The following is a 16,107-nucleotide window of genomic DNA, read 5'->3' as shown; positions in this document are numbered from 1 at the left end:
CTGAAGGGTAATAATATATTTTAATAGATGTAAAAGTGGGCATTCAGCATTCTTCCATGTCAGCATTTCAAAGACAGTTAAAACTCATCTAAAGGGACAAAATATAGCGCTATTGATTTGATGTTATCACAATCAATTCTGTTCTAATGATTTTGTGTGTGTGTGTATTTGTGCATGTGTAACAAAGAGCACAAAACCTTGCCCATCCATGATTTTATCTTTGTTTTATTTTTTGAGGGTGTGTGTACGTGCAGAAATGGAGTCTCTCTTCATTAAACAACAACAACCTTGGTCTTTTGATAGCCAAAAGAAACCAGAAAGTTATTGTTATCCTCAAAAACCTATACTATCAATAATGTTTGAAGAGTAGAAACAAGTCTTAATATGTTGAGCACAGTACTAGTTACTCTACATCTATTATTTCCTTTAGTCTTTACAACTATTCTTGCGGTTGATATAGTGGTTGATTCCCTCATAGGAATGTGAAAACTGAGGCTCAGAAAGTCTTATCAACATACTTACTTGTCACACATTTAATGAAAAGCAGAACAGGAACTGAACCATCATCTCTCTGATGGCTAAGCCTAAATTTTTAAGAACTATTCACACCACCTCTATCTTTCTTCTTAGTAATTATATAAGGCAAGCTTAAAAATAAAGTGCTCACGGGTATCCCAGTTCCATAAAGTTGTTCCATATTTGCTTCAAAAACATGATAACTCCCATCTGGAGGCAGAGGTCTATCAAACAGCCACTAGGGTGACACTGAAACAGGATGACAAGAACAGTAATGATCTTTCTCTTCTTGGTTGGCTTAGACATCTCCACCTTCAAATTGTAAAGCACATTCTAACCAGGTCACATTATCTCAATGAATACAGAAAACAGAAACAAGAAAGCAATGGCATGGATGAGGACACTTGGTATGGGAGTTTTCAGGATTTACTAATAAAAATTGTAATAGCAATAACAACAAATCTCACTTTTAATGAGCATTTATTATCTGCTAAGTTCTGTGTTAGTATGAACACCTTTAATTAATGCTCTGGAATACTATGTATTCCACACATATCATACATAATATACATATTATATATACATACACATACATATGTGTATGTGTATATATATATATATATATATATATATATATATATATATATATTCAGGAAATAGAAAAATATTTAATTCTATGGCAAAATGGTTATAATATATTTTTTTAAATAATTTTCTCAGAATATTTTAAATTTGTGGAAAATTTGCAAATATAGTATAGCGTCCATATACCCCTCACCCAATTCCCTCCATCGCCCCTTACATTACCAATGTATATTTGTCAAAGCTAAGAAACCAACATTGCTATTAACTAAACTCTAGACTTTATTTATTTAGAGTTCACCAGTTTTTCAATTTATAACTTCTTTCTGCTCTAGAACCCAATCCAAGATGATCCGAGGTTAACAGTTACATTAACCTTCATCACTTGATTTAGTGTTTTCCAGGTGTTTCTACCACAAAGTTACTCATTTTTCCCTTTCCCTAGTCTTTTCTTTAGAAGTAAGTCACTAAGTCTAGGCTACTCTCAAGATGGGGGCAGGTGTTAAGCTCTCCCTCCTGGAGAGGGAGTACCTACATATATCATAACATATTTTTAAGTAATAACAGCATGCCACAAAATAGTTTGCCAGCACAATCCCAATTTTGCTTTCTCTTTGCTTCTCTGTTTTTTTAAAGATGTTCAGTATAAGTTATCATCAGAAACCTCCACAAAGAAAAATGTGATTACAATGAAAATTATAATCAATGTGTTTTACTTGAAAACTTTGCACTGTAGAAGATATTTTGGTAGGAAAGCGTGGGTCTCTTTCTTTGGAAATGGGTTCATGTCCTGATCATAAAGATGATAGACTCTATACCTTTGATCCACAGTTTCTATTTCTATCAAATCAGTACCAGTGGGACTTCAAAGGGAACAAATAATTAGGACACGAAGAGCCTGCTTTTCCAGTTCCAGCCCAGTAATTTAAAACTCCCTAATCTGAGCCAGAGAGAAGGTTTTCCAGTGGTAATTTTTATTGTGTGGAGAAGTCTCAGTTCTCCCATCCAAGCATGCCCCTTGATGAATTTTGGCCCCCTGAACTCTGCCATATATATATATATATACGATAAATGGGTCTGAGGCAGAATAATTAGTAAGCTACAGAGGCAGATCACAGGTCATAGCTGTAAGGTGAAACTCATAATTTTTGCAGAGTATCTCAAAGAAGCATATTAACTTGGCCAAGGTTATACAATGCTGACTGGTAGTGTGGAAATAAAAGCCTTGGTCTCCTGCACCCTAATCCACTGCTTTTTTTTCCATAATGCTAAGGATGAATTCTATTTACCAAATGTGTTTGTTTGTTGCCTTGAAGGGCTGGTTTAGCAAAGCATATTATTATGTGGGAAAGGAAAAAGAAGACTACTATAGAACCATGTGGTTGAATCACTCTTCACAATGGTAGGCCAAAGTGGGGAGGCTGAGTGAAAGGCCATTTATAATTTTGTTGAAATTGAGCCTTGATGACTTTGTGATTTACAGGGCAGTGAAAGGGATCCAACAGTTTTGGTGGGTCAGCTCCCCTCATCTAATGATTCCCTTGAGCTAAATCTAGTCCTCCATACTCTAAAATTCATTTGGTAGAAAAGAGCCTATACTTAGAATAAAAAGCATGAGTGAGCATGTAGGAGACCCAGACTTTCATTGCCATTGCACCACTCAAAATCATATGACCATGGACAACCCAAAGCTCAGTGCCTTCACATATTTTTCTCATTTGCTCCTCATAAGAACATGGTAAGATGGGTGTTGGTATCTCCATTGTGTAGATGATAAAATTTAGTAGCAAACTGGACTATCAGACTCCAATATCCATGTTCCTTTCACTTCATCCAATTTTTTATGTTAATTCCAAATCCAATTACATTTGCGAGCCAGCAATCATTCAGGAATCTCTTATGAAAATCAATTTCCATTATGTTCTCAGTTGGGCCTATCTGCTATCCCAATGGTGTCTGAAAAGCACACTGTTGAGAGCACAGACTGACTCTGAAGCTAGGCTGCCTGGGTCAAATTGGTATCAATTTGATAATTTCATAAATTTACAAGTATGTTCCTATCATTATATGCAAATTATATAACTTCCCTAAGCTTCTATTTTCTCATCTGTAAAATGAGTGTAATAATAGAATTTTTGTGAGGATTAAATGTATTAATATATGTAGAAAACTTAGAAACAACTGCTAAAACGTGCTGGCATATGGTAAGCACTCATTACATATTAGCTATTATTAACATTTTATATAGATTTACAAAACATTTTTGTGAGATATTGTACAGCATGGTATGAGGAAAGTCCAGTATAGCTGTTCATAAATATTCTAAATTGTAGTACAGTACTTTTTTCTCCTTTTATAACAATTACCATTATTCGTGCCAAGGATTTTACATGCATAATCGAATTTAATCCACCCATCACCAGTACTACTGAAATAGCTTTTCATATCACAGTTTTACAAAAGAAAAAACTGAGACTTAGAGATATTTAAGATCATGCATTTGGGTAGGACGGAATTAGAATGTAGATTCAAAATACAAAATATTTGTTATATATCATGGTTATGTTCTTTTCTTTAAGACTATTAACATCATGAAAGAAAGGAAAGAGACTTTTTCATTTGGACACCCCATATTACCCAGCCGAGGCCTAGAAGAGAGTACATGTCAATAAACGCTTGTTGTATGATTGAATTCAGAGGGTCAGTTCTTATCTTCCATTATGTATACTGTTTATATCTACACTTCAAGGATTTCTAGGGCCTATCACAAACCCATATTTTCATTTCACTGATTTTTTTTTAATCACAATCAATAATCTTTTGTTGAAAAATATGGCCACTATCTGTCACATATATTGTGGAAGATATCTAGGATGGTTATTAAACATTTTTCCTGACACCAGTATTGTCGTTATTTCCTTGGGATTTTCAAAGAATCAGGACTTTCAATAATTGCATAATTAAGAGTAAGAATATCCAAATCAACAAAATTATTTGTGGTAGCAGTCCCTACAATGGCATCAATATGCAGATATACTTGCCTGTAACCACTCTGTTCCCCAAACTACCCTTGTTAACTCCAGTTGGACACTCCAGGAAAAAAGTAAGCATCGATTCCCAAATTGGGTAGATGAAAAGCCTTTTAGCAGATTTAGTACTTCTGGGCTACAAAGGAAAACTACAAGTTCGATTTGAAGGCTTCCCAGAAACCTGGGATTTTGAAAGACCTTAGTCTGTCTCTGGCCAGTAAAATAATACCCGGGTAGCTACAGAGACAGAGCACAGATAAATATCAACTACAATTCACAGAGTGCCTTACACAGGCCAGGGGTTGTGCTAATTATGTTATGAAAATTATCTCAGCTATCATCAATTTTGCAACCAGGATTACTACTGCCAGTTTACAGATGGGGATGCAAATATGCAGAGAGTTTAAATTAAGGGCAACAAATTAATAAGTAGCAAGGTTAACATTTGAGGCCAGTTTTCTATAATAGAAAGCATACGTTCTTACAAAGTTTTAGGTTTTCTCCATGTATTCTCTTTAGCCTAGCTAAAATTCCCTATATCTACCTGTTTCTCTCTCTTCCCACCTCCCTTCTTTCCAGTCATTGGCCCGAATCCATGCACATCCCCACACCCACCCTTACAAGGTTACTTACTTCCTCTAGTCTCCACCGGTTAAAAAGTTTATTGTAATTTCCTGGGTGGCCTACAAATCTGTAAAAAGCCATTTTAATTCATTAGTATTTATGTGGGGTTGACTGAAGAACCTCTACTAATGTATCACAACAAGTCCATGTGTGGGTAGATATAAATGTTCATCGGTGCAACCTGTCCCCAGACTGTTGACTTAGGGCATGCTTACACATCAAAGTACCTGACTTAAAAAGAGAAAAGTGTCATGTAAATTCAATACCAATGGGTTGGGAAAGTACAGACAAACCAACCGAATGATATTTTTCATTTTCATGGGTAGTTTTAATGTCTGTTGACTTAGTTAAAGAATATTAATATAATGTGCTGAATTATTTAGCTTAAAATATTTCTAGCTTCAGTATGTTTCCATGACACTGGCTGGACTGTTAAGCATATGGCAAACCAGAACCAGTAGTTTAATTTTTCATATTTTGCAACAAAGACAGAAAATAAAAAATCTTTTTAACACAAGAAGTTTCCACATTAAGGAATCATACTATAACCTAAGGTTACACAAAAAATTATTTTCTCATCTAACAAAACCATTACTGATGATTGGATAGTCATAATTCAAACCAAGTATGGCACATAGGTTTTATTTTTTTTTATGTCAACTTTAATTGGAAACGCACCAGCAGGTACGTGTACTGAGAAGTCTTTTGATTAAAAACGCATATGAAGACTGATTAGCACCATTTTCCAAGGCAAGGGATAAAAAAGTGCCACCTTTGTTAACAAATTGGCAATGGAACTGTAGACCTTTTTTATCATTCTGCAAAGATAATGTGTATAAAGTTGACTTACCTCCCCAAAAAGAAAGCAATATAGAAGATAGAACTATTTAAATTGACAAACTGGAAGAGGAACATCTTTAGGGCAAAGCTGTTTTCCCATTCAGATTCTGTTCGAGGAAATTCTAAAAGAAACACAGGGTATGTTTACATAGATGAAGTGAATGACAAGAAATGTGGAGGTGGAATCAGAAACCTCTTGTTTCAGTTCAGGTTCAGTCATTTACTAGTTCTGCGAGGCACTCAAAGGCTCTGTATTCTAGTATCTGCATCTGTAAAATGTGTATAGTAACATCCACTCTACAGAGTCGATAAAAGGATCCAATGGGATAATCTTCCCTACAGCTACAAAAATGTGATGCCTGTTATTAAAGTAAACTACTTGGGAGGGAAAAAACCAAAGAACTGAAAAGGCAGGGAAAAAAGCACTCCAATGCAGGAAGAACGAAGTTTGCTGATTTCTAGTAAGGAGATTTTGTGACTACATACATTGCCTCTCTATAGTCATGGGATGTAGTCCAATATTCTATGCCACCTCTTTCCTTTTTATTGACAGTTATATAACTGAAGTTGAAATTAGAAACATTAAAGTACATAAAGCAACTACAGACTGGTATGCTCATATGTTATTCTCTTACTAAGGAGTGAAGAAAAATGGACGTACCTAAATTAGTGAGAAGGTAAGCAATTTTTTCATAGGCCTGTAATAAGAAAGAATACAGTTACTATTACTTTTTTCTTTAGAAAAGCTGTTATTTATAATATTCCAAGAAACATCTAAAGTGTGTTCTACAAAGTGGCTACATTTTTAATCAAGGAGAAACATGTTTTAAAACTATGTAGAGGTTTACATATACACACAAAATGCAGTAATATAAATATGCTGTAAATATGTGTATATATACAGTCATATTTGCTTTCTGTAATAAGAAAGTCTTTTCTGGTAGCTATTTTTATTTCCATGTAATAAATCAAGAAAATGAGGCTGAAAAAAAAAACCCCAAAATCCTTTAACTAGTCGATGACTGACCATACATGCTTTTTGACTACACTGGAAGGCTAAGAGGAAGCTTGACTTCTTTACTATTGATAAAGTATTTTCTAAACTACGACAAAGACAGTGTGCAAATTTGCATTCTTAAATAACAAATTGATTTGGCGTTTTTTAAAACAAAATTCATAAGTCAGATCTGTTTGATCTATAAGCAAGGCACATGCACAATAGATAATAACATTTTTCATCTTCTGCCACCTTTCTCTGCTCGACATGCTCTGCCCTTCACTCATGCAGACTCAAGGAAAAAAAAATTACAATATTCCAAGTAAATATAGTTGGGAAAACTATATTTACTACAGAGAGAAGGGTGACATGTGTTTGTGGGTATATGTGCACGCATGCAAATATTATTACATAACCTATAAATCTAAAAATTATTCTTTAGATTATAAATTCCAATAACCTTGCCTGTTGGCAAGCAATATTAAAAGGCAGGTATCGGGTCACTTTAGCAACTGCCTATTTTTTCAATGGAACAATTATAATTATTGCCTTGGTCATAATTCAAATCTACCTCTTCTTAAGATCCTGAGACAGAAAGATTACATTGAATACAATAGTCTTATTCTATCTCTAGTGTAGATTTTTATTTTAACTATACCCACAAGTAAATTTTAGGACAAAATTAGCTTGAATTCATGAGCACAAAGTTATCTTGATTTAAAATGTTTTCTTTATCAAGTAAGATGAATACAGAAGGGTTTACAAAAGGTGTAAGATAGGCTTGCCAATCAGCAAATAGTACTTGAGTAGTACTGTGCTTCTAGCACTGAATCCCTTCTGGGGATTGAAAGAAAATTTTATTTAAATAACTGCCATTTAGAGTATTTGGCTAGTGCCAAGCAATGCTTTACATACATATACATATTACAACAATTTCATCCAATAGGTATGTATAAATGATCCCCATTTTACAGAAGAGGAAACTAAGGTTTAGAATGCCAGGTACCTTGTCTGGGATAACATTATTAAGGAAGTAGCAAAGTCGAGATTTGCAATCATGGCTCTCTTATACATCTATGCTATGCCTTGTTACATAAACCATTTCAGATTTTTGTCTTAATACTTACTACATAAAATCTGTCTGCAAGTTTGGGTGGTGATTATACCCCAGGGGTTAAAATAACTTTTAGAGAAATGTTAGAAATCACAGAGATGCCATGGCACCTCTGGAAATATTGCTCTTGGAAAGCATTCTGGGGTACTTGAGAACCTGCATCATCTAAGCCCTAATGCTAGGCACCACCAGGATGATGAGTCACAAAATCTGTCCATGCATTGACTCGTCAACCACAAAGTGCAGGAAGAACCATAGCATATATATCCAGCTGCATGGTGTAGGACAGCAATCACTTTGACAGCGCAAGTTTTGCATATGCGTGTGTGTGTGTGTGTGTGTGTGTGTGCGCGCGCGCCTGTTTGTGTCTGAAGTGAAATGGACGTGTATTTTGAGAAGAAGAGAATAAGGGGTTCAGGGTCAACTGTTCTGGTCACTATATAGTAGAGTGTATAGAGATATTATACTCTACTTTCATGGAACTTAAATTCCAGTGGGCAGAGACAATAACAAAAACATATGTAACTGGTCAAGAGACGAACAGTACTACAAGGAAAAATAAAGCAGGCTGTGTGGATAGAGAGAGGTATTGGGCAGAGTATTGTTTTACAGAGTGGTCAGGGAAGCCTCTTCAAGAGGCTGGCATTTGAGTAGAGAGCTGCATGAAGTGAGGGAGGGAACCAAGCAGAGATCTGGGCTAAGTACCTTGAGACGCAGTACAGGCAAATGCTCTGAGACTGACATGCGCTTGCAGTGTTTCAAGAAGGGCAAGGAAGTTGGAGGACAGGAGTGGAGGCAGTAAAGAAGCAAAGTAAGAAGAAATGAGTCACAGAGATCTCAGAGTAAAACAATATTTCAGGGCCTGGGAGGCCATAGTAAAAATTTTAGAAATCATTTTGAGCTACAATCATTACCTTACCACTAATGGTTTGTTTCGGGGTGTTATGTGGAAATCAGTTGGGGAAAAATAAGAAAGGCAAAGGCAGGAAAAGGGCAAGGCTGTTGTGAGGGGCGCATTAAGGAGTTCTACGCTTGTTTTAGCGCTCTTTGCTTCAGAGTTGGAACCTCACAACCTAACCTTCACTGTAAAAATGAGCTCCAAATAGACTTCTGCAAAATCAAAAAGAGACTGCTCTTTTTCAGTAATCAACCTTTCTGAATTTCTAGAAACTGTGGATATAGACGCGAATAAACTAAATAAATAAAAGCCAGCCCTCTTATCAAATGAGTTATTTGGGATTACTTCCTTTCTAGGTTAAGATGTATGGCCCAACCCTTTGACCCACCTTATTCCATAATAACCTATTCGTACTGTAATTAGTAACCAGTGGTAACCAGGTATTAAGGAGAGTTAGGTACATTTTGAGGTCTTCAGAGATCAGGCCTATAAAGAAACATAGGAATCTATGTTTTGGACTCCAGAGGTGGAAACAGATCAATAATGTGAAAGAGTCTGGAACCAGCATAGACTACTGACATTAGTCAAATGTATTTAGGGCTTTTGTTGTTGTTGCTGTTGTTATAATGTACTCATTACATGGTACATGGATTTTAAAATGACAGAAGAAATACCAAAAAGAGTTCATTCTCTTATGGACAATGTTGAAATGGTTTAATTGGATTAATCCCAGATATTTCAAAGTACAAAGGTACTTCTGCTGTGATATTTTTATTTTTTCTTAAAACTACACATAAATCATGAGACCAGACAACTGTAACCTATTCAAAAATTAATTAAGGTTTTATTGTCAAGCTATAGGAGTATAATTTTGGAATAACTGTATATTTTAAATTTTTATTAAAATCTTCTTGAAAATATTTCCTGATATGATGGTAACATATGTATGATAATAACCATGCTACCTTTAAGTAGCATTACTATTTCAGGGCATCAAAATAAAAAATAATCATGTGTGTTCAGATGAATCAGAAGTACTATTTAGTAATCTGTGAAGTGCCTTAACATCCTTAGTAGAGCAGCATTATTAAACTCAGAAGGGCATTATTGTTTTACACTGATTAAATTTGAGGACTATAACATTCTTTTTACATTTGTTGATTTGTACTTCACACACATCCTTTATGCTAAGTCCATTTTAAAATCTTCTCCTGAGTCGGTTGCAAGGGCATAGGAAAAGTATTGATAGTCTATTCCACTTGCAATAATTCCTTAATCTTCATGCCAAAATATCTAACAAGTAGAAATAAATATTTAGAAAATTAAAGTCAGTCCTATCTTCTCTCAGCAACTGTGGATGATTATTTTATAACACCAAGAAATTGCATGGGCTCTTGTCTTTAATTAAGTAGAGCTAGTGGGATTTGGGGGATCTCAGAAGATTATTTTTATGATGAAAATAATACTATCCTCACCTCAATATGGAGGTCTTTTTTCTACAAGTAGTGATACACTCCATCTTGTTCAGCCTTTGCTATCTGTAAAATGCAGTACTTTGGAAGAAAGAATATATTAAGCCTCATCATACCTATAAACTTAGAACAAGTTGTATGTGAGCCTTAGGAGAGAGAGGACTGTATTTATGAGGGTCAATTGTGATTCTAGGGTCTGGGGTAACAGAGGTTGGGGACTAGTGGTGGAGCAGAGTCAGAGTTTAAGGAACTGGTGATTAAGAAGCAACTGGAATAATATGAAACTGGAGTCTGGTACACCAATGGAAACCTCAGCCAAATTTCAATTTTTGCAATATCAGTGATAATAGAAACAACCTTTCTATAAGGAAAATGTTTGAAAATGTTTTTTTAAATGCAGATCCGATCGTGACAAGGTCTTTGTTTTAACTGAACAGAACCTGGGTTAGGAACTAAGGACTGAAAACTGGATCTGGAAGTTCTGTCCTCAGAGCTGTCATGCTTGCCCTCCCAAACAAATATTAATTAACCACATTTGGCTTCTTTATTTTCTTTGTCTGTGAAATATTTTCCATCTTCAAAAATATTAGGCTAGTTCATTAATTCACTTAGGATGTTTTGAAGATCAGTAGGACTTTGGAACAAATTGCCAAATAAACACAGGAACACAGGGTACTCTTTCTTTTGAAGGCAATAATAATCGATGGGCGGGTGGGGAATAAATAGACATGAAACCATTAACACTGATTACCTCCAATGAGTACAATTAGTTTATGGTAGGAAGGGAGGTGAGTGGCATTTTGGGTTGAGACAAGTAACTTTTCTTAATATTTTTAATGTTTTTATACTGTTAATAATGTTATCAATTTTATAATTTAAAGCTAAGAAAGATAAAATAATAGACTTTAAAAGGGAGAAAATAAAATTAAGACATTAAAAGGAACAGGTGAGGCTACTGAAAATTAGCACAGTGGGTATGATTTCTGCATGAACAAATTAAACATTTCAAATTTTCTTATATTTTAGATGTATTTGATAAAAGACAAGATTACTTATATGTATATCTCTCTTTCCATGAACAATGCCAAGTATTTAAAAATTCATGAGTAAGTAAGAGACAACATTTAAAGAAAAAAGTGTGAAAAATTATAAATAAAAGCAGATGTGGACTAAAGAATTTAGAAAGACGAAAGAAAAGACCATTTGCATTTCTACATCATGGCCTGAAGGGAAATAAATAGACAAACTCTATTATTTAAAGATGAGAAAAAAGGGAAAAATAAAAAAAGTTGGTATTTTGCAAGAAAGGAAACAGGAGTATAAATAGACTTATAAAGAGAAATAAAAATTGAAATACTGAAGAGAAGCAATCAGGAAGAAAGTTAACATTCATTGAACATCTTCTGTGCACTAGAAACAGATCTCATTTAATCTTTTAATTCCTCTATGTATTTGTTTTATTACTCTCATTTGAAAGATCAAGAAATTAAAGTTCAAAGATGTCACATGGGATGTCACAAAGGATCACATAGGTCAAGTAGCAAATCTCTGCTTTGTCTGTGTCCAGTGTCCACTGCTTTTTGTTAGGACACAATGTTGAGGAACTGACAATGCAAACTGATGAAAGCTCGGGCATCACTCAGGGGGCAAGCGAGAGGGGGAGGGCAGAAATGAGAACAGAGGAGCAATGGTGTGTGTGTGTGTGTGTGTGTGTGCGCGCGCGCGCACGCGTGCATGCACACACATGTGCAAGTGTTGCAATGTTGCTAGCTACTGATAAATCTTTTCTTTCTTGGTGAAAGATAAAATTTAAAAAGCAGCCCAAAGTTGCTCCCTAGGTGGCTGTGGTTTTATGGGTGACTCATATATAAAGTATATTCTACTTCTAATTTGTTCCAAGTTTTCATCATGGTAGAATGCTTTAGAAGTAAAATTTTTTTCTGATTATAAATAAAAACTTATATATAGGAATACATATTCAAATAAACAGAAAAAGTTATATGAAATCAAGAATTAGTCCACTACTGAGAGATAACCACTGTTAATATTTATTGTCATTCCTTATAGTTTCAAAATGCGGATTTGTTCCAAAGGGAAACAAGTGAAATGAAAACCCTTCTACATTAATCTTGGACTGCCATCATTGATGATTTCTTTAAAATAGAATATTAGCAATTAATATCAAATATTTATTCTTTACTAGTTTTACGTGAAATATGATTATTGAAAATTTAGAAAATGCAAAATATATGTTTAACATTAAACAATGTTCAAAGAAAATAAAAATCACCTATACTTTTTAGAGGTAACTCCTGATAACATTTTGATGTACACTTGCATTTTTTATATATGTAGCTATAGTGATTTTTAGTTTGATTTTTGATACTATAGTTGCCAGATATATTTTTAATATCAGGTTTATGTTTGCTCAAGAAGTACTACATCTTTGCCTAAATTCTGAATTAATTAACACAATGGGAAATTTTCTTTTATTTAGAATTGTAAAAAAATTGTCTTTAATACAATGCCTTAGATGAGATAGTATTACTAGTTTGTAAAGGTTACTTTTCAATTTCTTTCATGGTTGATAATCTATTTGGGATATCTTTTACATTTAGCAGTTTTGACCATTTAATTCTTCCCCAGAATTTTTTTTCTTTAGAGTTTAAAATTTTATCAGCCTAGTAATTACATAGTTCTATATTCTAATATTTTAATGTCTTTTACATCTATAAATATATCAGATAAAGTGATTTGTGGCTAATCATCCATCAAGTACCCACACTGATGGCTCCCCATTGCCCACAGGGGTTGAAGAAGAGATGATATACAAATTTATTACATGCTACTTCAGATCGCCACAGCTATAAGCACTGCTCTACTTTTCTAATCTCATTTTCTTCAGTCTTCCATAAATGTATGTTTCATAGACACTCCTTACTGTTTCCTTAGGACAAACTACATGTACTTTCGTGTTTCAGTACATCTGTGGGTTGAATTTCTTTTAATGACAATCCATTTTCTGCTCTTGGTTCATCAGAGTAAGTACTCTCTCCTTCTCCCTTTGAAACTTCTGATCCACTGTCACAACCCCACCACCTTTCAGGTGCAGTTGATGGCTTCTGTCTCATCTTACTCAGGGCCTTTTGTGCTTCAAGTGTGATACGGTCTTCATTGTGCCTTCAGTCCTATTTCTCCACTAGACAATAAGAGTCTGGATAACAGTACTATAACCAGTCATTTTTATGTCAACCAACCTACTAAGGATAAGAAATAGGGTCAATTTAAGATCAGGCTGGCTGACTGCTAGAGTTACCTAGAAATAAACACACCAACTACTTAGCATCCTTTTCCTCAGATAATGGGGCCAACCACAACAACTTCTGTCTACTGGAAAATTGTCATAATATGTACTTTTGTTAGAAACAAGATCTTTCACTATTGACCAAGAGAGTATTATCATAAACACACAAAAAAAATCTACATTGTCTATGCTATGAATAGTTCCTCTTTCAATGTGGTGACTTTATGCAATGTGCAACATATACTGCCTTACCTATACTATTAAATCAGCCTCTCAGTTCTAGTATTGTATTTTTTCAGTGTTTATTGTTCACTTTAATCTATGAGCCAAAGGAATAAATTAAAATTTTGTATGGCTTGTTTGGAGATGTTTTAAACAATATTCTCCTTCTAAAAATTAAAATGAACTGCATTATTTGTGTATTGCTCATCTGTCTACATGAATTATCTCATGACACAAATATACTAGCACTAACATTTACTATATATGTGACTTCGGGTATGTTATCTACTCTTTCCAAACCTGTTTCCTCATTTACATAATAGGGAGAATACTGGCCTTGTGGTATCGTTGGAAGAAAGATAATTATCCTAAATACGCTAATCAGTATTTTCAGAGAACACAGAACCCCATCTACAGACCTTGTTGAAGAGATAGGCCTCAGCCTAATGTTGCCCTCTCAGCCGTAGGCATTCAGTTCACAAATCAAACAGTATAAGTGATGTTGGACCTATCAGATGCTTTTTCTGAGATATTAGCACATTAAAACACTGGAAGACCTAAGTTAAATAAAATGCAGAAACCTGACCAGCATGGTCACATAGTTAGAATCAAAGCAGATGACAAAACAGCAATGCTACAGCACACTGGACTGTGAGAGAAAGACAGGTCATGTTTATGCAAATAGTTATCAGGAATGACGGAACAGAGTAGACATGCAAACAGAAGCACTGATAACAGAAGAGAAAGAGAGAGAACGAGAGAGAGAGAAGAAAGAAAGAGAGAGAGAGGAAGAAAGAAAAAAGAGAAAGGAAAGAAAAGGAGGAAAGAAAAAAGAGAGGAAAAGAGGGAGGGTAGGAGGGAAGAAAGAAAGGAAAGGTAAGGAAAGGAAGGGAGGGGAGGGGAATGGAAGAGAACCGAAGGGAATGGAAAGGAAGGAAAATGCTTAGACCCAGAGAAAGAAAAATGCAGTAGCTGCTATTTTTCACATGAGGCTTTAGAGATAAGAAGCCTTCATTTTCAAACAGATTTTCCTTTATCTTTCCAATAAGTTCTCTGAGTTTGAGTTTATTGGAGTAGTTTTCTAGTCCAGACAATCCCTTATTTGAATGAAAGGAATATAGTACCATTATCAGCACACACTAGACATTTAGGAATAGAAGTTATCACTAATCAATATGATAAGTTCAAAGGGAAAGGAAAACAATATAACCCTAAAGAAATTCATCATCTAAACCACACAGAATATTTTCTGCTGAACTGAATTGCCTTTGCTAGACATGTGGCTTGGTCTTATTTTGGCTTCCTGCAAATAGAATCTAAGTATAAAGGAAACATAGTCTGCTTCCCTTTTGTACCTGTTGAAAGACTGTAAACACTTACAAGATTCAGTGCCATAATGATTACAAAATTGATACAGACAGCGGCAGCAGATGTTGCGAACTGCCAATGTTGTTTGATGAAATTCCACTTGAAAGATGCAAACTGTTCCATGACAACCAGGCGATATACCACAACTGCAAAGACTGCAGTAATCACCAAAGAAATCTACAGTATGGAAAACCAAAAGAGACATCCATGTTTTTCATCATTAATGAAACAAACAAAACCAGAGATCCAACGCACTGCCCCTAAGAGCTAAAGGAGTTTACTTTCCCAAGAAAGAATACATAAATTTATCTTCTTCCATTAAGAAACTAAGTTACATAAATCTTATACTATGTAAAGTTATCACATTAAAATTCTGTTCAAATTTCCACTTTCAAATGGAATGCTTGGTTTTAAAACAGGAGATCTAATTCATCGGGGCAATTCAATTTCCATTTTATGTTTGATGATCTTTGTTTCTCCCAAAGACACACACCAACTCCCTTTGTAATTACTCCATGACCTGCTGTGAGTTTTATTTTGTTTAATAGTACGTGTTGCAAGATATTGAACAGGATGCGATTTCTTGCATCCTCAGTGTCACAAAATGAGCTGATATCCTAGAATTTCCTTCTAATCCTTGAATCCCACAATATTCTGATATTACTGGTTATACTTTACCATGAAGAATATTCCTGAGATAGAAACAAGAAGACGACTGACTTTGTCTGAGGAAGGCTGATGTGGCTCAGGTTTTCCACTGATGGGATTCACCCTCTCCATCTTGTAATACTTTGCTTCAAACTGTGGACGAAGTGTTTCCTACAAGAGAAACTAAAGTTATTGAAATATCAAAGTAAAATATTTTTAAAAATCATCTTAAGAGTTGATACAAAATTCCTGGATTTTGGCCTACTTTTATATTAAGTTTTGGCAAACAAGAAACTTTAAAAAGTTAAGATGCAAATTCCTTTTCGAATAAACCCTAAACTATATTCTAATTAGCACAATTTCCCACTAATGTAATCTAAGGAAACATCATAGAGATCCTTTGAAAAAGTTACATTGCTTCCTCCTTGATCTCTCTTATCTTAAAAAAAAAAAATCTTGTTAGTAAAAACACATCAAGGGAAAATCTAATGAT

At 34.7% G+C, this 16,107-nt stretch overlaps 1 protein-coding gene across 2 annotated transcripts in view; it reads right to left on the bottom strand.

The window, feature by feature from the left end:
• Positions 1-16,107, bottom strand: part of ANO3 (anoctamin 3) — a 331,395-nt gene that overhangs the window by 14,357 nt on the left and 300,931 nt on the right. For both annotated transcript variants that reach the window (XM_039865959.1, XM_039865968.1), the window contains 6 exons: positions 15,645-15,785; positions 14,979-15,143; positions 6,253-6,289; positions 5,602-5,713; positions 4,761-4,818; positions 668-765 (listed from right to left, as the gene is read on the bottom strand). In XM_039865959.1, the coding sequence (XP_039721893.1) occupies positions 668-765; positions 4,761-4,818; positions 5,602-5,713; positions 6,253-6,289; positions 14,979-15,143; positions 15,645-15,785 (611 nt within the window). The remainder of the gene's footprint in view (positions 1-667; positions 766-4,760; positions 4,819-5,601; positions 5,714-6,252; positions 6,290-14,978; positions 15,144-15,644; positions 15,786-16,107) is intronic.

This window comes from Pteropus medius, unplaced genomic scaffold (genome assembly GCF_902729225.1).
Source record: "Pteropus medius unplaced genomic scaffold, Ma_sr-lr_union100, whole genome shotgun sequence".
NCBI classification, from domain to species: Eukaryota; Metazoa; Chordata; class Mammalia; order Chiroptera; family Pteropodidae; genus Pteropus; species Pteropus medius.
The sequence above is the reverse complement of the archived record's forward strand: the minus strand, read 5'-3'. Positions and strand labels throughout refer to the sequence as shown.